General features: G+C 38.3%; 1 protein-coding gene across 1 annotated transcript in view; it reads right to left on the minus strand.

The window, feature by feature from the left end:
- Positions 1-366: 366 nt before the first annotated feature.
- Positions 367-22,731, minus strand: part of ACSBG1 (acyl-CoA synthetase bubblegum family member 1) — a 35,011-nt gene continuing 12,646 nt past the window's right edge. The window contains exons 3-14 of the mRNA XM_074155850.1: positions 16,710-16,927; positions 15,951-16,039; positions 15,021-15,141; positions 12,829-12,909; positions 9,861-10,010; positions 7,835-8,011; positions 7,136-7,317; positions 5,858-6,091; positions 5,049-5,266; positions 2,369-2,508; positions 1,110-1,356; positions 367-443 (exon numbers count right to left, since the gene is read on the minus strand). Coding sequence (XP_074011951.1) covers positions 367-443; positions 1,110-1,356; positions 2,369-2,508; positions 5,049-5,266; positions 5,858-6,091; positions 7,136-7,317; positions 7,835-8,011; positions 9,861-10,010; positions 12,829-12,909; positions 15,021-15,141; positions 15,951-16,039; positions 16,710-16,927 — 1,934 coding nt within the window. The remainder of the gene's footprint in view (positions 444-1,109; positions 1,357-2,368; positions 2,509-5,048; positions 5,267-5,857; positions 6,092-7,135; positions 7,318-7,834; positions 8,012-9,860; positions 10,011-12,828; positions 12,910-15,020; positions 15,142-15,950; positions 16,040-16,709; positions 16,928-22,731) is intronic.

Below are 22,731 nucleotides of genomic sequence, written 5' to 3' on the forward strand. Positions count from 1 at the left end.
TGTAGAAAAAAAAACACAACAACAAAAAAAGAAGATCACTGTATAAAAAAATTTTGTGTTTCAGTCTAGAGGAATTAGTTAGATAGACCTGCTTTATACAACACGAGGATAGTTTTAGTCTTAATCATTTAAGGCATAAAGTAAAAACGCTATTAGAAGGCAGACACACTGTGTAGATGCTTCTGTAAAAAGAGGACAAACAATTAGGTGAGTATCAGGAACAACTAAATTAACACAGCAGTTTTCTAGTGGTTCAGTTCAATAAACAACAAAACCAAAACAAGCATAAATCTTCATTAATGCTTTTGATTAGGAAATATTTTCTTAAGCTCACAGATCTTTCTCAATGCTTGGGTAAAAGACTTCTTATTCTTCATAGAAGGAGTCTACTTCATTTCTGTATTTCTCAAGCACAGTGAGCCGTTTTAACTTCATTGTTGGACCTTAAAAGAGTCACAATAGCAGAAATAAGAACAAAAATTCCTACTCAGTTTGAGCTTTAGGTTCCTAAGATTTTCTATTGAAGAGCCTGTTTGGAAGAACATCTCCCACTCTGTAAGTGTAAATAACTGCTAAAACTGAGAAGCAAGCGTGGTATGTAAGGTTGCCTCCACATAAGCATGAGGACTTCAAAGGGAGCTACAAATAAGAGGGTGATGACCGACTACTATGTTTTTCATTAAAAGACTTTTAAACAATAATTTTCAAGGCCTTTAAACATTCCCAGTTTATTCAAAGAGCCTGGAAATGTGCTTGGGGCTCTGCTGTCAGGCTTTCACTGTCTTGCTTCTCTCTTTTCTTTAATGAAAATTTTTTGGTATTACTGGAAGTTATTAATACTGTGATGCACAAGGAATTAACCAGAAAGTACTGTTTAATTACCCAAAGCAATCTGAATTCTAACTATGGAACTATACTTGTAAATAAGCACAGTTTGATATAGATATGTACCCAGCAAAAACTCTGATTTTTGCATTCTTTAACATATGCTGCATAATATCATCTTTCCCTCTAGTGGCTGTACCCAGAATTTGGCATACAAAACTGTATTTAAATATTCTTACATCAGCAGCTGCTTTACTGTGTCGATATAAGTCAGAAAATCTTACCTAGTTCTCCCCCAGAAATGGAAAAATCTCTTGGCAGGACTATCCATTTTTGAATACAATGAACCCTATTAGTAGCTTTCAGGTTAACTCTGTTGATTCCCTCCTGAATGGCCTGGTAGATGGCCTGGTCTCTTGTAGCTACAATCTCTGATACTTTAGTGGCTTTACTACCAGCCTTCTGGCAGAAGTCTCGAGCTTGCTCAGTGAGAATGTCAGTGGGATCAGATGTATCTGGGTCCAGCACGCTCTAAAATATCAAATGAAGTGAATCATCAAATGCTCAGTCTTAACAAGGCATTAAATGTTCTCTGATCACGTCCCTGACTACTAGTCAGAATTACTAGAATCAAGAAGGCTCAGCATCAACCCCTAAACATTCTGGAAGGCTTAAAAAGCAAAAACGCCTACAGATGATAGTGCTTTTCTTTCCACTTGGCTACCAAATGCAAATATTTTTGGCTTATATGCAGATGACATGAACAGACTTAAAATGTGTCAATGAATCAGGCAATAAAGTCCATCTAAAGACCTTGAATTTCTACCATATTTTCCAAATTACTCTATAGTTACAGGGGAACATTTAGCTCATCATTACATAGAATTACTGTGGTATAATGTAAGCAGCTTGAGATAGACATATTCTTTGAAATTACACTTCTTAAATTAGTATTTCTATTGTACCTGTATAGGGGGAGTATCAGTCAGAGAGGTAAACAACTTGAGAAAAACTAAAGGGTCCTTCACTATTGATGTACCCAGAACATGAAGTGCAAATGTCTTAGAAAAAAGGGATTTCTCAATTAAAGCATATACCACAGCAAAGCTATTCATTATTTTGCTCTACAGTCATCCTTCCTGTGTTACACGAACAGAACAAATTGTGGAGAAATGTTTCTGTTGGCAAGTCTGCTTCTGTTGAAAAGTTCATCTGCAAGAATAAAAGCTATTATTGTGCTCCATTAGAGAGACTTCTCACTCTTTCAAGATTTCTTAATTAAAAATATGCATTTAGATTAAAAAAATAGGTCTTATTATATGTATAGGAGAAACAGCAGTAAACACGTAGATGTTTAGCAAATCATCTAATCATAAGTGTAGACCATCAGGATTTGGCCTGTAGTTGCTACATATTTTTTTTTGCCCACTAACGCGCTCCCATCTAATTTTGGGTCTTTTTATAAAAAGTTCAGAATTCGTCTTTTTTTGTTAGGTGCTAGGTGTATATAATTTCACTGAAATCAAGATTAAAACTGGTGTACCTTTAAGGTCAGCAACATTGACAAAAACTTCTTTTTATCTCCAATCACCATAGCATTACTAATGATCGGGAGTTCTTCTTTAACAGCATCTTCAATTGGAATTGGAGGCACATTTTCACCTCCAGCTGTAATAATCAAATCTAGGCAAAAAATAAAGGCTATTAGTTTAATTCAAATAAATTCCAAAAATTGGGTTAATCTCTGGATCGACCCACTTTCCTTATTCTGACACAAAGAATAAGAGAAATTTTTTTCAAAGATAAAGTTTTCGAGGAGAACAAAGCCTATTAACTAATTATTTTCAAAATAAAAATGCTAATATTTTTCAAATACATGCTCAGGTTCTCAGCTCTCCCTCAGTATAACGTATTTGCTCCAGATAATTTGTACATAATCCAGAAACAGGTTAGTTATTCTCAAGGCACTGTTGCATAATCTGGGATTTTTCTGTGAGCCATCATCTCTTCCAAATTAGCATAGGATTCACTCTCTATTTTACCGTTACTCTCTCAACAAAAAGCAGTTGTTATCATGATTAAAACTAATTCTTAAAGTCACCAAGAGGGGTCAGACAAAAACAAGTTACTACTGCAGGAAGGCTCCATAAAAGCAACAGGGAAAGAAGGGAGAGGAGTGTGAGGAGGAAGTAAAGATCTAAGAGAGGAAGTCTGCAGTGGAAGTAGTGATTCCTGCCCTGCTTTTGACAAGAGAGGAATATAACAACAGACTGGAATATTACTATTTTTTAGGTTTGTAAACAATGGTAGTGATACCTTATTCTACTGATAAAGGTAGAATTCATTTTTATTTGAATGCATTCATTCTTAAGTATAATACAAATATTCATTGGAATTTGAGTATTGTCTAAGTAAATTCCAACTCTGCTTTCATTACATTGATGACTTCTCACTATCCTCAAATAATAGCCTTTGCAGCATTTCATAACATGCTACAACAAATAATTCAGACAAATGGTATACCAGTCCTTTGGGTAATAATGCAGTGGATTGTGTGAATTTGGGACTGGGTTGGCACCTGATTCCCTGTCAGCAATAAACGTGAAGAATTTAGGTGCAATAAAGGGAATATAGCACCCTTGCAACGTTCACAGGGAACAGTTCTCAGATGAGAACTACGATAAGAAATAACTTCCAGTCTATACCCATCCTTCTAGTATGGAATAGGCATTGATCTCATAACTATAGAAACTATTTCTCTCCCTAGTAACCACACTGCACATGTTTGAGGAAGCACAAATAGTGTCTATAGGATGAGATTTCTGTCAAACCACAGATACATACCGAAGTTAGTTGTGTATCCAAACTTGTCTAGGTCTATTTTTTTCCTTTCATTCCACCCTCCTTTTGCCTTAGTCCTGTTTTTGTCTTAGACCCTCTACTGACCTCTCTGGCACTTAGTTCTTCATTGTCTGAGATGGGCCAGCTTTTTTCCAGCTGATCCAGACAACTGTAATAATTTTAACAATTTTTTCTACACCTCTACAAACACTCCCCCTGTAGAGACTTTCCCAGCTACATCTTTGTGCTTTGCAGCTAATGAGTCCTAAAGCTCTTAAGACCCACAGAAGCAAAGGAAGTCCTGTTTCAGTCACTAGAAGAAAAGCTTCTTTACTGTCTTCTATTAGGTTTTACCTTATTTGGACTTGGATTTAAAACTTTAATGAAACTGGAGAGACAGTTATTTTATCCCAGATGGCGTACCTGTTCTGTAATTTAGAGTAATTGCTATAAGTTCAGCAATCAAGGAAGATGTAAGCGAAATACAAATGTTATGACACAATGAGACTAGGAGTTGCTAACTGCTACACTAAAGGAAAATGAATCAGGTAAGAAAGCAAGTTAAAAATCAAGCTAGTTGCACCTGGTGCAGACTATTAATAGTATTTACTCAAGTCCTGGTTCCTAACAGGACACTATGTCATTCTATGACAAATTCACTCATCTGTGTTATCTCCCTAGTGATTCACTGCATAATCTAAGATGATAGTTAGTCAATTTTTAAATCTTCTTCAGTTATATCTCAACTGCGACCAATCCCACTCTCCAAATACGTATTGTAAAAAAAAGCTTCCAAGTAAGCAAGTGACCAGTCTTACTCACATGAGACTTCAAACCATGTACTGTAATAATACCTAAGTTTACTTCTTTAACTTTCCCTTCTGCTTTCAAGCTTCAATACTAGTCTCTCCAAACACATCACCTAAGGCACCAGAGGAACCCAGCTCTGACCTACAGCAACAACCCTTATGTACCAGAGCATTGTCTCTTGTCACTGTCTAAACATTCTCATGTGCAATTAAGACAATTTAGCAAGATTCAAAGGGAGACTGGACAGCTTAATGGATCATTAGAATTGAAGATGACATTAAACCTGCATTATTAGTTTATATTACTACTTGTAATTAATACTGCATAAAGGTCTGGTAGATAAACAGGCTCACTGTAGCAACTGAATCACATCTGCCTATTACAGACTAGAGGGAAACCTCTCCCAAACAGGGCACACCATGGTTTCCTTATAGGGAAGTTTATTTTACCTTCCTACCAGGTCAATGCTGCTGGCATTAGAGAAAAGACACTTAATTAGATGGGCCACATCTGACGTGACTGAACAGTGCTGAACAGTTACCACAAACATGGAACAAGATTCTGCTTATTACCTTTAATTCTTCCAGTGACATACAGAAAGCCATCCTCGTCTAGTTTTCCTAAATCTCCAGAATGCAGCCACCCATCCTCATCAAAGGCTTCTTTTGTTTTGTCTTCCATATTTAAATAACCCATGAAAACAGTCCTTCCCCAGAAACAGATTTCTCCATTGCCTTCTGTATCTTCATCCACCAATTTCACTCTGCAGCCAGGTACTGGTTTACCACAGCTATCGGAGAGGAGCAGAAAAAACCCACAAGGAACACAGAAATAATAAACATAATACTGATAAGCCATCTAACATGCCAAATCCTTGAACCTATCAAAATATTAGTGACTGTAAGTAACACCCTGCTGTAACTGTTTGAAAGCTATGGAATATTAATTCACTATGGCAGATATGTTAGACTATCTAAGCACTTTTCAGCTGTCTCTCTTGCAGTGTGCTTCCTGCTTCCCCCCTGTCCCCCTCTCCCCCCCGCCCTGTGTCTTCAGACATAAACCCACTTTTGTATTTGAGGTCTTGCATTTGAAAGCCATCCTACCCTGGGCCAGGGCTAGGGTATATATCAGATTTAGTAACCGTGTTCTGCATATAATGCTGTAGATCACTTTTAGTGCTCTCGGCTCAGCATGGTATGGAGGCAATGTGTTCAGCTTCTGACCTGGAAGTTATTTTGCCTCCCAAAGTCACAATAGAGTGGCAGTGCATTGGGAGAAAATAAAATAAGCAGTAAGATCTTTGCTGAACTTACTAAATACTCTTCTCATAGATATAATGAAACATACCGTTAAAAAAAAAAAAAAAAAGTAAAGTTACCTGTGCTGCCTGTAAATATAGGGCCCACAGAGGCAATGTGGGCCTGTGGTCTCACTCATCCCGTAGGCCTCATACAGGGTGATGTTCAGACCCAAGAAGAAATACAGCGTTTCTGTATTGAGAGGAGCAGCACCAGAAAAGTGCTTCTGACAGGAAGAAAAACCCAGCGCATTGCGTATTTTTGCAAGCACTAAGTAGTCTGCTAACCTTGTCCAGAACTGCTTTAAATCACTGCTGAGTACAAAACACACAGAAGAAGACAGTAAGCCAGGGCAACCTATGAAATTTCCAAAACCAAATCAGACACAAGTTTTGTTGACAGAAGTTAAATCAGTAAGATCAGGTTACATATTTTTCCTTTTTTCATTTATTCGATGTCTTTCATTGCTAGCGAACTCCCAATTCTTGAGGTGTCCAAATACTGCAAATACATAAAGAATCTATAAAAACATGTTGTATAAAACAAAGCTCTTGTATTCCTGATTCTTTATCAGTTAATGTGTCTCTGAGAACGTATACCACTAAAATCTGCAATTTGCACGACCTGTCTGAAAAGATAAATGATCAGACAAGCAAAGCAGTATCACTGCATGATCTTTTGCAATACCATCTTCTGTGAGCAATTACACTCTTCATTGTGTCCCGCTTTAAAGAAATTTGGAACAGGAAATAATTGTGAATTAGTTAATATTTGAATTTATACAACATTCTTTATGTGGGCAATCTTATGCAGAAAAACACCAACGTTATTCAGACCAGAGATAATGTACTTACAGCTCAGAGAACACGTCTGTGGGGCTGTCCCTGAGTTTCTGTGCGGAGATGAGCTGTGATTTTTCACACGGTCCATACCCCAAACTGCCATGAGCCGGTCTGTCTGGGCTGCCCCTCCAAATTCCCCCCCTCCCATACACCTCTACCCAATTCATGCCCTTTCCTCACACCAGTAACTAGCACTTGTGCAATCACATGGCGCACCACATCAGGGAACTCTCCCAGCTGAAAACTAGCCAGTTCAATTCACAGAAAACACAGAGTTGGAGGAGGTATTAGTGGGAGTATGTTCTCAGGGAGGATGGAGGGACACTTTTAAGAGTCACCCGTGTTTAAAATCAGCCTACTGTAATAGATAACTCCATCCTCTCTCTTGCATTTTATCTGCTCTGTTGCCAGGTCAAATTTTACTCGTTTACACTGAAGAGTCTCACTGATGTTTCATAGTTTATTACAAGCAGATATTTACTTTCAGGCTGATGGAAACCTCATTATAATACATACCTGCTTGAGCAGTTTAGGTTTCTCTCTAAGCTAAGTGACATAGCCCATGACAGGATTTTCTTCTTTATAAATCCTGACTGAGCAAAAGCATCCTTTAATTTCTCCATGATTTTCTCCCATACTCGGGGAACTCCCATGTGAGATGTTGGCTGCACTTCTTTTAGTGTGTTGATCAAGCTGCCCTGTTAAAATCATGAAATCATTTCAAAACATTGCAAAACATCCACAGCAGTGACAAAGAGGTTTCGTGATGCCATCTGCATCTTGCAATGCTAACATGCAGAACATCACTGAACATTCAGGATATGAAGAAGCACTGCTGCACCTACGTCAGTCAGATACATGCACTTGCATGTGCCAGCTCTGACACATCGGGGTAAGTATGTATAAAAGAAGGAAAATACACAAGTGGTTTAGTTCCTTCTGCCTCCCTTTTCTCCAAAAATTGCTTATGCTTCTTTTGTTTTAGATGCATATTCTTCTGCCTTATTAGAAGCTTATGGATCTGGATTATACCTTTTAATTGGAGTCTAGAGCACTGGATCTCAAGTGTAATGAATTTTATTTTTCCATAATTCTTACAATAATTGACTCTCAATCTTCATCTTCTGTACCTCTTCAAAGACCATATTTTCTCCTTGGGATGTTTTCTAAGAGCAAGAAGTGCAAGCTTAATTAGGTGCAATACAAGACAGATACCTTCAGAGCATCTGGCTCAGCAAAGTAAACTTGCTCTCCCCATTTGATTCCAGTCCACAGGTCATATATCTGTGCAGCTATGTGGCTGAGGGGGAGGTAACTGACTATAGACTCCTGCTGGACCTCTGCAGGTTGCATATCTCCTGCTCTGCTGCAATGTGCTGATGTCCAAGTTATCTGTTTAAATAAAAAATAAAACACATTAGGTATGGTGAGTTTTTAAGGATGCTCATGCTGTGCTAATGAGAAATCTGTGCTCACAGAAATTGCTGTAAGACATTGCAATCTTTGACAACACACCAGGCTGATCTCAGAAGACGCAGTTCAAGGATGCTAAATATGGATATCTATCTTCATTATCAGAACATAGCATACGGAAGACTCGCAAATATATGTGATGGTATGGGAGGGCAGGAGACATATGTGCACAGCAAAAAAAAAAAAACACCTACCCACCATAAAACAAAACACCAAGAAAAGAAACAGCTCTTTCTGAAGAGTCTGTAATCTAAAGTGGGTAAGGCAGGACACAGAAATGAGATTATTCAAGACAGCAGGGAAGAGATACAAATCCCATGCAATACCTCTTATCACAGTATGTTCCTGCCAGCTCCTTTTCTTTTTAATAAATTACAGGTACGAGTGTACAAGTGGTCTACGGAAATACAAATTCTCAAGAGAGGTTTTTAAGGAGCAGCATGCTGCCAGGCCAGGCCACTCTAAGTTTAGGTGGCAGCACTGGACAAGTGGCTGTGGGAGACTTACGCAGCAGGGAGAATGGTATGTCTTTGAGATATGGCTACATTGATTGCTTATCCTCCAAGCCTCGCAGCACGCAGGCACACTCACAGCAGATCTGTGTGGGTGCATACATGACTGACTCAGCATTGGTTTTGCATATGGACAGTGACAAACATCTTTTGACTAAAGAAGGCAGCAGCACAGTTATAAGCAAGGCATGTTTTCCACCCTTCGTCAACATAAAAATAGCCTGTTTGTGATCAGCAGCCAGGAATAGTTTGGCAGCTAACATGGAAATGACACCAGACTCCTTTGAGGTGGAAGAGCATAGGATCTGCAATGTCAGATAAGTATTTTTGTCTAACAAGTCTACTATGTTCCACTTCCAGATGCTACTGTACTGATTCCCTACATTTGGGTGAATTGCTCGCCACAGTGTGCGTGTCTGCAATAGTTTCTGCATTATTTTAAGAGGAGAGGTCACAACTTAGCCCAACCTTTTCACAAATTGTCTATGAGTTCAGATAGGCTCCCTACCACTTCACACTCCTGCTCAGCCACCTTAAAAAAAATTAAATATAGAAAACCCCAAAACAACTACACTCCAGATCTTTGCTAGCAGACCTCTGAGTAAAGTCCTTTTTGCAAATGGATTTGCTTTTCTCTATCACTGGAAAATTTTCTGCTCGCAACAATGCAGGTAGGACTATTTAAGTACCAGGCCTACGCACTAGAGTTGTATTATCCTCCAGTGACAGATGTAGGAACCCAAGTCTAGGAATGTAATAATGCCAAAGCAAAAAAAAAAAAAACAAACCCAAAACAAAAACCAAAACAACCCAACAAAAAACCAAAACAAACCCCACACATCCACCCCTAATTCTAATAAAATTTGAAAAAGCAGTCTATCAGGCTGTTTTGATGGTGGCTGGCTGATATATATGATTCATTTGTTTTAATATGGCCTGTGACATCACCTGAGAGACATTATGGCAATCTGTGAATTGTGTTTACGAAAAAATGCATTGTATTTCACAAGAAAACAAGTCAATGAAAAAAAATGATATTCATAACAAACTGTTCAACCTGGTGAACAGTTTGAATGGAGTTTCATTCTTTACCATGTTTACACTTACCAGAAAAAGCCAACTGCATTTTGAATATTGCTTTGCAGTACAATATCCACGTTGCAAAAGGATTTCAAGGCTCTAGTATGCACCAGTCATTTCAAAATACAGGAATAAATATCCTCATACTTTTCTATTTTTATGCCTAAAATACATACATTATCATGACTCAGCATGGCTCCTTTTGGCTTCCCAGTTGTTCCAGATGTGTATATTAGTACACAGCATTGATTCGGCTTTTGGGAGTTAATAATATAATCCAAAGTAGTATCAGATATATCATCTCCCAACTCCAGGAACTCCTCCATCTAGAACATGTAACAGAAAATACAGGACATTAAATGGCTTCTTACAAGCGGGAAGGATGCAGTACCTCATCAGTCTCAAAAATGGCAGAAAAATTCAGTGCCTTGCTCTGAACATTTCCAAGGCAAGTTTCACCAGGCCTTGCCCATGTAAGAAGTACAATATGACTAGCTTAAAACTTCATGTGATAATTGCAAACAGGCTATCTGAAATTGTTCTGCCATGAGTCTTTTCAGTGTCTAAGAAGGGAATGGTAATACTATTTCTCCTCCAAGATGGATACTATGGACAAGTCATAAAGGCTAAAATTCTGTTACTGTCTCACACTGTTAGAAGGATTTTGAGTCTTATTTAAAGGAATCTGGATGTACTGTTTTTAAGCAAGAGTACACTTGTGACATTCCATCTATAATTCCTTCTCCTTTATATAAATACAAATATAAATAGGATGAAACCTTCTTTGCAAAAGCATCATCATCTAGATATATGAATGTTTGCCCAAATAATCTGCTGTTTTACAGCAAACAGAGCATATGATGCTGGTCACAACTTCCATTCAAATTAGTCTCAATCTAGAATGAGCTAAACCTTTTACGATGCTGGACTTTTGTGCCGCACAAATTGGCCCAGAAGAATGCTGAACCTGGTCCTCTACGTTACATTGGTTGCTCCCAGATACTTCTATTGCATGCACCTGACATGCTGCATTGAATTCAATCCTAATTGAAAACTAGAGTACAAAAAGATTTTTTAAGGAAGTCAATAACCAAACTGTCAATTTCCCATTGGAATCAGATGATTCATATCGTGCTACAGAACCATGTTATGCAAGATGCAGCACCTCCATTCTTCAATGATTTCTCAGTGATAAATCCAGGACCACATAGCAATAAAAGAGATGATGCGAAGGACAGTAAAGAGAAAAAAGGAGAGTCCATACTTGTGGGGGAGTTCATTTTTTTCCTTCAGACCTCTGCCACTGCCAGTGTGCTACTAAGGTTACAATAGTTAGCCTCTGAGGCATCTACAGTTCCTTTTTTTGAGTGGCAAGGCTGTCCTAAGGATTCTTCTCATTACTTATCATCAGTTTTATACTTTCTTTGAACACACCACATCTCTGGAAAGGGAGGCAGTACAATGCACAGCTCTGTAGCAAGCAGAGCATTTGTCATACCCTATCCCTTCCCACAGAATGTGGCTGCATCAGTTTCCCTAGCTCCTGGAAAGTCTGGAGTTGTCAAGGATGTAATTGTTTCTATGTGACTTAGCAGATGTTCCTGTTTTCCTGACCTTATTGAATTCCCACACTAGAATGTGTTAACCACTGTGAATCTGTTGCCTAGGCTTTGTTTACTGAACAGTACCTGCAACAAACAGTGTTCCCATTCCACAGAATGTGAAAGGTACAAACAGTCACACACAGCTACTGACTTTGCATTTGCCTTCTGGAAACAGGCACTGACGGACAAACCAGGGCTCTGCCCTTACTGCAGCAACTGCTCATTACGTATTAGCTGTCTACTTGCAACACAAATCCCTTTTATCAAATGCCATGTGGTGCAGTGTCTGGTTTTACATCAAACCTAATAAACAATCATTTCTGCCTTTGGTGATTTGATCTCTGATTTTTCCTTTAGACAAACTATGGCAACTGTCAGACACACTCACAGCTGCCCTTCTCCATTGAGAAAACATGTCCAACATGACACCTGGAGAGGGGTGTTTTCAAATATATCAATTCTCGGGCATTTAGGTTTCAGCAATTGAATGTTTTTCCATAATTAATTGCTAGCACTTACTCCTTTTACTAAGAAATATAAATAGTAAGGTCATCTTTGTAATACTTTTTTTGTTATACTGAGATGCAAGGCATACTCTATACCAGTATGCACAGTATTGTAACTGTAACTGCTTATTATTAAGTTATAAGCTATTCAACTTAGCAAAATAAGATATGATTAAAACAAGTGCAGATTTTTTTTCTTGTGTTCCTGGTAATGCCTCAGATTATCAGAAGTGCAAACATTTTAAAATATTTCTACATTGTTCACTCTTTATTAATATCTTTTTTCCCCAGTGGAAGTTTTTCTAGCCCAGAACCTGATAATCCGTAGTCCACTTAAAACCCTGATTTTTGTATTCTTACTAAACTATTTTCAATTATATATTTAAAATATATTGGAATAACAAGTTTACAAAAAACTGTTCTGCTTAAGTCCTCATATTTCTTAAGTTAAAGACTGTACTTCTACCACTCAGAAACTTCTGATCCTGGTTTTGTCCCTTTTTCTGCTGTATTTTTACCATGTGATATGAAGATTCTGCATATACTAAAAAAAATGTGCTCCTCTGTGTAGTCCGTAGTTATTTCTCTTCACTTGCTGCCTACCACAAGAAATGTTTGGTGCAAACAAAATGGAACTATCATCTATAAAACTACAAGCATTTTCATGTTCTTGTATCCAGGGTAACTAACCACAATTCAGTTTTCACTAGCACCAGAGGACAACTTTTATTTTTAACTGTTTGAGACTACACGTTCCCACCTGAAGCCTATATGTGTTTTGTTAATCCAGTCAAGTAAAAAGCCAGGAAGACACAAGACAGACAGTTAAGCAAGGCAGCTCTAATTTTAAATGTCCAGAATCAAACATGAAGTTACAGGTAAATTAAACAGAAAAGCTGATGAAGCTTTTGAATGTGCTTGCTGGAACCAGAAATGCATTCTCAATGGTAGACATACCACAGATTAAACATAGTAGAAATTCATCAAATAAATAATACCCCATGAATTATAACTCTGTTCTAGCATTCACATACCGTATACAAATTTGGATGTCTCTCTGGAATGGAGTCCTTATATAGCACAACAGCTTTCAAGTATGGCAAACGATTCCAGATCTGTTGGATTTTTTTAAAACAAATTTATTATTCATGATTCATATCTTGTGTGGGTTTTTTTTTTGCACTAAAATACTGCCAAAACTGTAATGACTTGACAGTCACAAGAAACCTACTGTTTCTCTCCATGCTCAAATATTCTCCCCTAAATTCACAACCAACTAGCCCAAAACCAACAGGAGACGGGGGGGCGGAGATGTTATATAGTCTGCTCTAGAACATCTGTTTGCAGTCAAAAGATTAAATTGGAAGAGGGGAGATTTAGATTAGATATTAGGAGGAAATTCTTTACTGTGAGGGTGGTGAGACACTGGAACAGGTTGCCCAGGGAAGCTGTGGATGCCCCATCCCTGGAAGTGTTTAAGGCCAGGCTGGATGGGGCTTTGAGCAACCTGGTCTAGTGGAGGTGTCCCTGCCCATGGCAGGGGGGTTGGAACTCGATGATCTTTAAGGTTCCTTCCAACTCTAACCGTTCTATGATTCTATGATTAAAAAAAAAAAAATAATCAGAAAGGGCTCCTCCACATCCTTTCTCATAATGCACCAAAGGGCACATCAAGGAACACTCTAGGTCAAGCTAGAAGCTGACCCTAGCTGCTGTGGTTACCAATAAAGACAGAGGAAGTCCCTCAACAACAGCAACAACTGTTGTTAAAATGCTAAAAAAACATTCTACCTTCTTAAAGAAAAAAAGGAAAGGAAGCCAATATGCACATTTTTAAGGATAAATACAAATATAAAGCTGGAGGCTTACAGGCAGACAGCAGCTCCTTCTCTGCTTTGCATGGCCTGTAGAGAACATTTATTTCACTGAACTTGGTAGGACCCAGTGCCATAGATGCCTTGATCATATTCTGAACTGACTCAATCAACCTGTGCTAACACGAAAGCAGTGGCTTCATGGTAGCCATAATGTATATATCATTAGAAGGATAACAATTGAAGTGTTATTTCAGTTTAGAGTTCTTCCAGAAAAAAAAAAGGTTAAAAAAACCACCCTGAACTGGATAAAGCAGTGATGGCTAGAGTTGTCGCTTCTTTTTCTAGATAGAAATGTGTATGAATCAAATCCCTCAACTTCTTCAATTTATATTCTTGTCTCCACGTTTGTGACAGCATAGTCTGGTATTTAGTCAGTGACACGGCAAGGCGGCTTGTCTGATTGTATGTTTTCCCAGAATACTTATAAAAAAACCAAATTATCTTCCTCCAATTTGCATCTAAAACAAAGCTATAAAATACAAAGCAATTAACGTATAAGTTATATGAAATACATTTGAAAAAAATTCATGGATATTTTCTCTCTGGCAGGTATGTGTTTTTGGCAGAAAACTCCATCATGGAGGGTCCCCCTGCTTCAGCAATCCGTACAATATGGTTCAAGTTTGATGGCTCAGCTCCAGCCACAGGCCTCCCTCAACATCTCACTAACAGACAAACCCTTCCCAGGGAGCTGCCCCCATGCTCCTCCCCCAAGTCATGCAACAGGGGTCTTTCCCTCAAGTTGGTTCTTCAATCTGGCACCCTTGCAGAAACCCACTCAAACCTGCTAAAGAGTTTTGTCAAAATTGTGACTGTTCACTTAAAGAACCTCTTCCTTTCTCACTATAGTCTATTTCATGCGAACTGTCATGTTATCAAAGTGCAGTAAACTCCACAGCCTTAAGTGTTAACATTACAAGCAGGAAAATATGACATTTTGAAAAGAGGAAATTCTGAACACTTGTTATTTAATTGGAAGGCCTTTACATACTGCCATCATCCTAATCTCTTCCATTTGAGTGGTCTGTGCTTTTCCAAACAGAATCAAGCGGTGACATTATAAACATGGAATCAAAATGTGAGGTTTTTTCCAGGTAAGTCTGCAGTGAACCAGCCAGTGAAGTCTCAGCTGGAGAGAATGAGAACTGCTCAGACGTGAGCCACAGACACTACAGAGAACAGAGCTGCAGGTTACCCAATAGCTCAAGCACCAGATACCAAATTTCTGAATAAGAACCCTCCCATGAAAAGCTTCATGATACACATAGTGCATATGGTATTTGGGACCAACACAGCATCAAGAAATGGGAAAATTATGATTTTTAAGTAACCATTCAGCCACCTTGTACCTGCATTATCTTCTCCAATTGTTTCCGATTCTCCACAACCATGATATTGGTTTTGCTGTCATGCGCAATGTAGTGGCAGGCTTCTGGAGAATTGGTTGTATATATTCCTGTGACAATTCCTCTGTACCAAAAATGTAAACATATATATATAAAAGAACATATATTTATATACAGACACATATACACGCACTTAGTATCAAAAAAAGAGAATAATAATCAGAGATCAGATGAAAGCTGAAAGTATGAAGATGTGGAAGTAAAGAGCAGCACAGCTGCCATGTTTGTTTCAAGTAGACAGATACACATGAATATCTCTGATATATGCACATTGCAAAAACTAATCTCCAAACTCTATTCAGTAGAGGATGCCGTAGGCTAGGTTTCAGCATTTTAACCTACTTGAGGCTACATGAGAGTTAGCTCAGGAAGTGGTAAAAAAAACACCAAATGATTTATGTCTTCTTTCTGTTGAAGCTGCACACAGATACCAATTTGAATTTCACTGGCACAGAAACAGCTTATGAGGTGAAATCCAAATTGTATAAACAGGTATCAGGACAGAAGGAATCAGGCAACTCAGTACTGATCTGTCACTTCATCTACTTGACCACATCTTGCTGCCGACAAATATCATTAACATAAAACTGTGAGTCTCATCCATTTCCCACATCTTCCAGTGATAAGATACTATACAAAAGTTTCTGTGTGACTATCACAGTGAAACCCACAGCAAACAGGATCAATTTATGAGCATCTGGACTATTTCAGATATACTGAACGCTGTGAGACTCCAGTAGGTCTCTGAGCATGCTAATCAGCTGCAGCACAGTCTCCAAGATACACCACCAAATACTGATTTGCTACATTTCCAGACCTAGCGGAATAGAAAACCCCAAATCCCCCCCAAAACCAAACCAAAAAAAACCTTACCCAGCAAAAACAGCTCCAACAGCTGAAATGAACCATTCTGGAGAATTAAATCCAAGGATTGCTACGCTGTGAAATCGTTCAAGACCAAGCTTAAAAATAATAAGCATAAGGTTATTTAATATAGACACACTGGAGAGAAACATACAGCATGAAACATACATACAAATATAAACCAGGGAAAGTTTTGATTTATTTATTATTTCTGTATTGATGAGACATGCCTACACACATCTCTGTGTTGATATCCACAGCAAAACCAGTATTTATCAGCAATTAACATGATCTAAACTTTCCAACTACCTTCTCCTGTCTGGTTGAGCTCTGCTGTCCAGAAAGGCCTGAAAACCAGAACTTTTCAATATGAACAAGAGCATAATAAGCACTAACCTTACCCTATGTTTAAAATGTTTTAAAATTTGTCTTTGTCGCGCCAAATTCATGACAGTGCTGCTTTCACCAATTTTTCTTTTTTAAAATCCTAAGGCCTTGTGCTTTGTACTCATGTCCCAGTGAGAGTGTCACACAGCAGCTCTTCAGTCACAGTCATGTTCCCCGACAGCCGTGTTATCTCTTCGACCAAAACCAATTTTCATCATTATTATTTCAATAAAACATATGACTGCTGATCTTCAATTAATGGGAGAAGCTTCTTATATTGTGTTTTGGAGTGGGGTTTTTTGTTTTCTTTGTTTTTCTTGTTGTTTTTTTTTTAAGGAGGCAAAGAGAGAAAAAGGAATTTGTTTTGTTTCCTGTACCTACCTTCAAAAAGCTCTTAGCTGCTTTCCTGGAGAGGTAATAATACTCTGAAAAAGTTATCTTCTCCCACTTTCCATTCTTTTTGCTGGCTAAGGCATTAAGGGATCCATATTTTCCTAGGCTCTCTTTGAACATCTGATGAACTGTTATGGGAGTCTGTGGACATGAGTTATCTATTCTCAGTCTGACTCTGCCATCAGCAAAGGAAGTCCACAGAGCCTCTGGAAAATAAAGCATTATCATGAAGGTATTCTGTCTTTGAAAAATACCGTGTAACTGCGTACTGAAAGACAAGAGGATTGAATAAAGACTCCAGGACTAAGCACAACTCTGGCACTTCCCACCTTTTCAGAGAAGGGCTTTCCAATTTTTAACTATCAAATATGTCACGTAGAAAGAGAAATCTTTATTTCTTAGACTTTGTTCCACATCTTGAATAAAAGTACCACCATACAGAATTATACTGATCTTCTGTGTGTTACAGGGATACCACCAATTCCAGAAGCCCATGCTCAGCCCTGCACAACCCACTATCCCTTCAGTTAATGGAGTAGCCAGCGAAGAAGGCTCATAAATCTGAAAGATCTGAAACCTCTGTCCCTGTTCAGCATCCAAACTCTTTTGCCTGTCATAGCTCTTTCCTCCCTCCTTCCCCTCCAGCTATTTTCCTTCACCCTACATCTGTTCCTCACTATTTCCTACAGTTTTTTTCCCCTCAGGGGTCTGCCCTGTGTTCTAGCATGTATATCCATCCACTCCACTCACTCCTGTCTTACTTACACATCATCTTTCACCTTCTTCTGCTCTTGCCTTCCTCACCCTGTCTTGCTACCATCCACTTTTTTCCCCCTCTGTATTTTTCCTCCCTTTCATTGACAGGACACAAACACAGAGCACCAATAAATGTCACTTGGCTCTCACCACTGGTGCCAAGGACTGGGGCAGTCCCTCGCATTCACAAGACTGTCTCAAAGATTCTACTTGGCTCTTGCAAACCCAGCAAGAAGCAGCCTGGGTAAAAATACACTCCTTACAGAATCTAGGGGGTTAGTAAGTTGGCAAAATTTAGGTGAATTCTCACAAGGAAGACAAAAAACCACTTGTGTCTCCCCTACAAAAACAGTTAGTTCCCATACTTCAGAAGAAAATAGTACAAGCACATTTTAATACACATTTTAATAACATTTTTTCTTTGGATTTACTTTCAAAAATGAAGAAATATTTTTAGCATAAACATATTTTTTATATATATATATTCCACAGAGACCTAGTGGAAAATTTCAGACCAAATAGCTTAGGTTTGTCAGAATTAAGAGTAAACCAAAAATAGGACTTTTTGAAGTTTCTGATACAAGTTAATAAGAACTTTTATTACACTTATAAAAAAACAAACTGTGAAGGCAGCTCAGTTGGAATCTATACTGTTTCCTGGGACCTCAGTGGCTGAAAAAAGCAGCTCTGGAGTGTTTGAAAGTACAACATGCTTCACATCCATCTCAAATGCTATTCCTCAAGTTGCTTCACAGAGGGCATAGAAACTATCTCTCTGAGCACTTCTGGCATATGAACACACCAACCATAGCTTGATCCATGTGAGCACTTTGGAATGCACTTGCAGCCTCCTTCAAGTCAGGCTTGCAATCTGCATAAGCAACCAGAGGCACAGCAAGCTATTGTAATCTCACAAATGTACATTAAAAAAATACCTAAAACCAAACCCAACTTTCTCTTGCAGCAAAGAAGTTTCATTACGTAGCTATGTAGAAAAGCTCATTCATAATCGGCTGATAAAGTAATACTACTAAACTGAAAAGTACCAAAACCAGTCTAGTTGGCTGCCAGTATTCTGTGAAACTATTTCTGAAGATGTTCCTGACTCACATTATGTTCCATTCATGCTCCTGACTCACAGTCTTGCATTTGTTCTCTTGACAAACAGAAAATAATAATGACAGCAATAAATACAAATAAAGCTGCTTAATCTCCATGTGCCTTCATTTTCTCATGTGTAAACTGCATATAATGATTTTCAAAACATAGGTGTGGAACTTTGCTTAGGTCAGTAGAGGAAGGGCATCATAAATAAAAAAGTTTAGTAAACAAGTAGCTATGAAGGAAGCTAGGTAATAGACAGACAGACTTTATCAAAGTGTAAATTGTGCCACCCAACAAATATTTTATGAGTAGTGAAGGCAAAGCAGGTGTTTCTGCACTTAACTCCAATCCCGCTGTGAAAAGGATGAGACATAAGATCTGTCAGAGACAGAAGCTAGTGTTAATCCAAATGTTTTTTTTCTGCAGTGACACACCAAAGCCCAGACCAAAAACTCTACATGATGTTCTGGCTTCTAAACCAACAAAGAGGGCAGGGACTGCAGGTGTGATTCAGCACAGGTGGGTGACTGCTCTGTTGAAAACAAAATCATACCATACAAAGCTAAAATACAAAATTCTATTCCATGTATTATTAAAAATGCTCCTGAACAAAGAGTGTCTTCTCTTCAATGGAACTGAAAATATTAGCAATATTCCTACAATAACATTACTAAAGTTGCATAATGACTACATTTTCACTGCAGACGTACAGTAGAAAACAGAATAGCTTCCACAGAGGAGAGGGAAAAGTCAATCAAATAATTGCAATATCTATACACAGAAACAAAAAATATACTTTGAAACTGGGTCTCCTTTTCCTTTTCCTTGTACAGTTTATTCTGGTGTCAAAAATGCAACTTTGATTCATACCAAAGACTAAGAACAGAATCAGTTTCACAGAGACACAGTGAATCACCTCAATAATACACAATATATATTGCAAAGGAATATAAATTTGAACGCCCATTCAGTGTCTGTTCTTGAATGTATTTGCAGGTAGAACATAAGTCTAAAACCAGTTCCTAAATCTAGATAATAAGCCAAATAATTCTAGAGGTCTAACTATTCTGTCCCATAGAATTTGTAAAAACAGAGAACACAAACAATATATTCTATTGCCAGTTTGCAGAGGGATTTTGAGCAGAGGGCTCGTTCTTCTCAGAAAGAGCCTGGGAAGGAATGCCTGGCTAAATACTGAATGAATCAATTATAAGCTTTGGGAAAAACAACATAGGTACTCTGCCTCATTAGCATCTGAAAATTAAACTGCAATGTCCAGGCTGGAAATGAACTCAGTACCATCTTGAAACCAAAGTGGAAATCACAATAAAGATCCTTTAAATATGCTATTAGTGTTGGTATGTTATACACCTGTAGGTTTACAGAGAGCATAAGAAAAAAAATAAAACAGCATTGCAGCTCAAAGTACTTAATACCACTGGAAGTTCCCTATATGCAAGCAAAGAGGAATACTTGTTCCTTTCCTCTTTCTTTCCACTACCTGCACTATACTTTGTACCCAAAATGCTTTTTCATTCACTAATATGTGACCTTGGGTCATGTCCTTCATATGAATTCACTGAAGGTCAGATATGGTGAGAAAAGATTTTCTCCTAAAGATGACTATTTTTTCAGATATCCAGATAGGTAGTCTTGACTCACTCTTCCATCCTCTTCAAGTGTTTTTTGCCCCCATGTCATTCTCCTCCCCAGCCAAATTCCATGATCAGACTAAATTTTCCATGATTCACTGTTTTTGCTGCTGAAGGAATAGGTGGCTCAGAGTTATACAAATAGTGTATAACAGGATGACTGTACTGCAGCTTGTCTTAGAAATTGCTCTAAGGACAGCTGATGTAAATATTTTGGATTTTAGGTGTGCAGTTTTTCCACTAAAGTGAATCTTCAACAAGAAACTTTATAGGAAAAAAAAAAATAGTGAAAATATTTTTTACCACTTAAAAAAACACTTTGAAAGTTTTCAACAGATCTCTTATAATACAGTCATAGACTTGTGAACCATTTACATGTGAATACTTACTTATAAAAGTACATTTGTTATTCAAGTATGTTCTACCAAGTCTGAAATAATACACAACATAAACACATCACAATTTTTGTATTTTTATCAGCCAATTGTTATTCCTTTCCACCATGGTTGGCTGAACAGTTGTGACATGGTCCAGACTTTCTCTCCCAGCCCTGATATCAAAAATTATTTTAAACATACAAACAAATAGCAAGTCCATATGTTTTTTTTGGCATGAATAATCAGTCTGGCTGAAACTGCTGGACTCCTGGGATGTATGAAGGAGACTGTGTACTAGCCAAAAAAAAAAAAAAAAAAAAGGAGAAAAAGAGAAATACACTAATCCTACAGTTTAAAGCTAATGTATGAATGAAACCTTCTCTCTGTTTACTACCTGACCTGCAAGTATCCTGGTGACTGCCAAAATGGTTTGGGGAATGTAAATGAATTCTGATGTTTATGGAATAACAACTCTGAGAGCCATATAAAATGCAAAAGAAGCAAGGTCACCTTTCAGACAGGTAAACAAACACACAAGCTGATTGTGGAATGGCCCTGCTGCATGACCTGAGTGACTCCAAGTGATATTCCATAGATGTGTGCTGAGAAGCAGGCACTAAAACAATAATTTAACTTCTGCTTGAAACTGCTTCAGATTTAACTCACAAAACAGTATCTTGATTATATGCCAGTTCCTGCAAAACATCACTCTGCTCTAATGACAAGAGAAGGTATTCAGCTCTGCTGGAGGCACTTCTGATGGATAGTAATCATCCCAAATTCCACAGCTATGATGCCATCACATTCTGCTGACAACACAAATACATCACTCCTTCTCTCACCCATTATTTTTAATTTTCTTCAAGATGTTTATGGCCCTGAAAGCTTCACTTCTTTTTGGTAAGAGCTGGAGCTGAGTACATACAGGTTGGAGTCTGAGAGCTTGGCATTTGTGTCAGACTTCCCCTCATGCCAATGAATAGATAAAACAGAAGTACAGAATTTCTGAATTCCAAATGAACCTGAATGTTTCAGCCAGACTATATAAATAGTGAATCTTTACAAAAACAACAATACAGAAACCAGCTTCCTGTTGCTTGCCTTGCCACAGCTGGGGGAGGAGGAAGGTCTTCTGCTGTATTATCAATTTTCCATGATAAACATGTAACTTTGAACTCTTAAACAGAAAAGACTGAATAAGTAGCAGAAATCTTTTTAAATTACCCAAAATACACAAATATTTCAGTTCATAGGAACTTGTACGTTTTCCATTGGAGGAAAAGGGAACATTTATGAATTGCAATAAAACATACTGCTCTTCACATCGGTAAACTACCAGCAACGTGGATCAGAGAAATAAGATAGCCTCCAAAGAATGCCTCTACAAACTGACGTAGAGGGAGTGGTTCATCAGAACAAGTACAAAATAAGCTTCGTAACAATACCGACGCTTCTAAAACTGATTACGATGCACCAAAATGGAAGCGTGTGGAGGGTGTAATCAGGAGGAACCATCACTACAGAAACATTGCCCAGGCATGCAGGAATGGAAAGTCAAAACTCAGTTGGAATTGAAATTGGCAAGTGATGAAGAGCCCTAAGAAGGGCTTTTACAGGTACACTGGCAGCCAAAAGGAGAACCAAGGATCTCATGGGCAACCTACTGACATAGGACATGAAAAGGGCTTAGGTACTCAGTGCCTTCTTCACCTTGGTCTTTACTGACAAGATCAGGCTTCCTAGTGGCAGGCGACAAGTTTTACCTACAACAGCAGAGCAAGATCAAAGTAGGGACCACTTTCATGAACTGGACACATACAAAAACGTTGATGGGCCCAGATGAAATGCTTCAGAGTGTACCCTGAGAGACCAGGCGAAAGTCATCGCAAGGCTGCTCTCCACCATCCTTGAAAAAGCATGGCAATCTGATAAGGCCCTCATGACAGCAAAAAGGCAAATGTCACACCTCTCTTCAAAGAGGGGAAGAAAAAGGATTCAATTAACTAAAGGCCAATCAGACTCACCTGAGTCTGTGGAAAGGCTACAGAACAAACTCTCCTAGAAGTCGTTTTGAGCTATAAAACGGTGACTGAGATCAGCCAGAATGGACAGGCTTGATTT

The sequence above is a fragment of the Numenius arquata genome, chromosome 11 (assembly GCF_964106895.1).
Source record: "Numenius arquata chromosome 11, bNumArq3.hap1.1, whole genome shotgun sequence".
NCBI classification, from domain to species: domain Eukaryota; kingdom Metazoa; phylum Chordata; class Aves; order Charadriiformes; family Scolopacidae; genus Numenius; species Numenius arquata.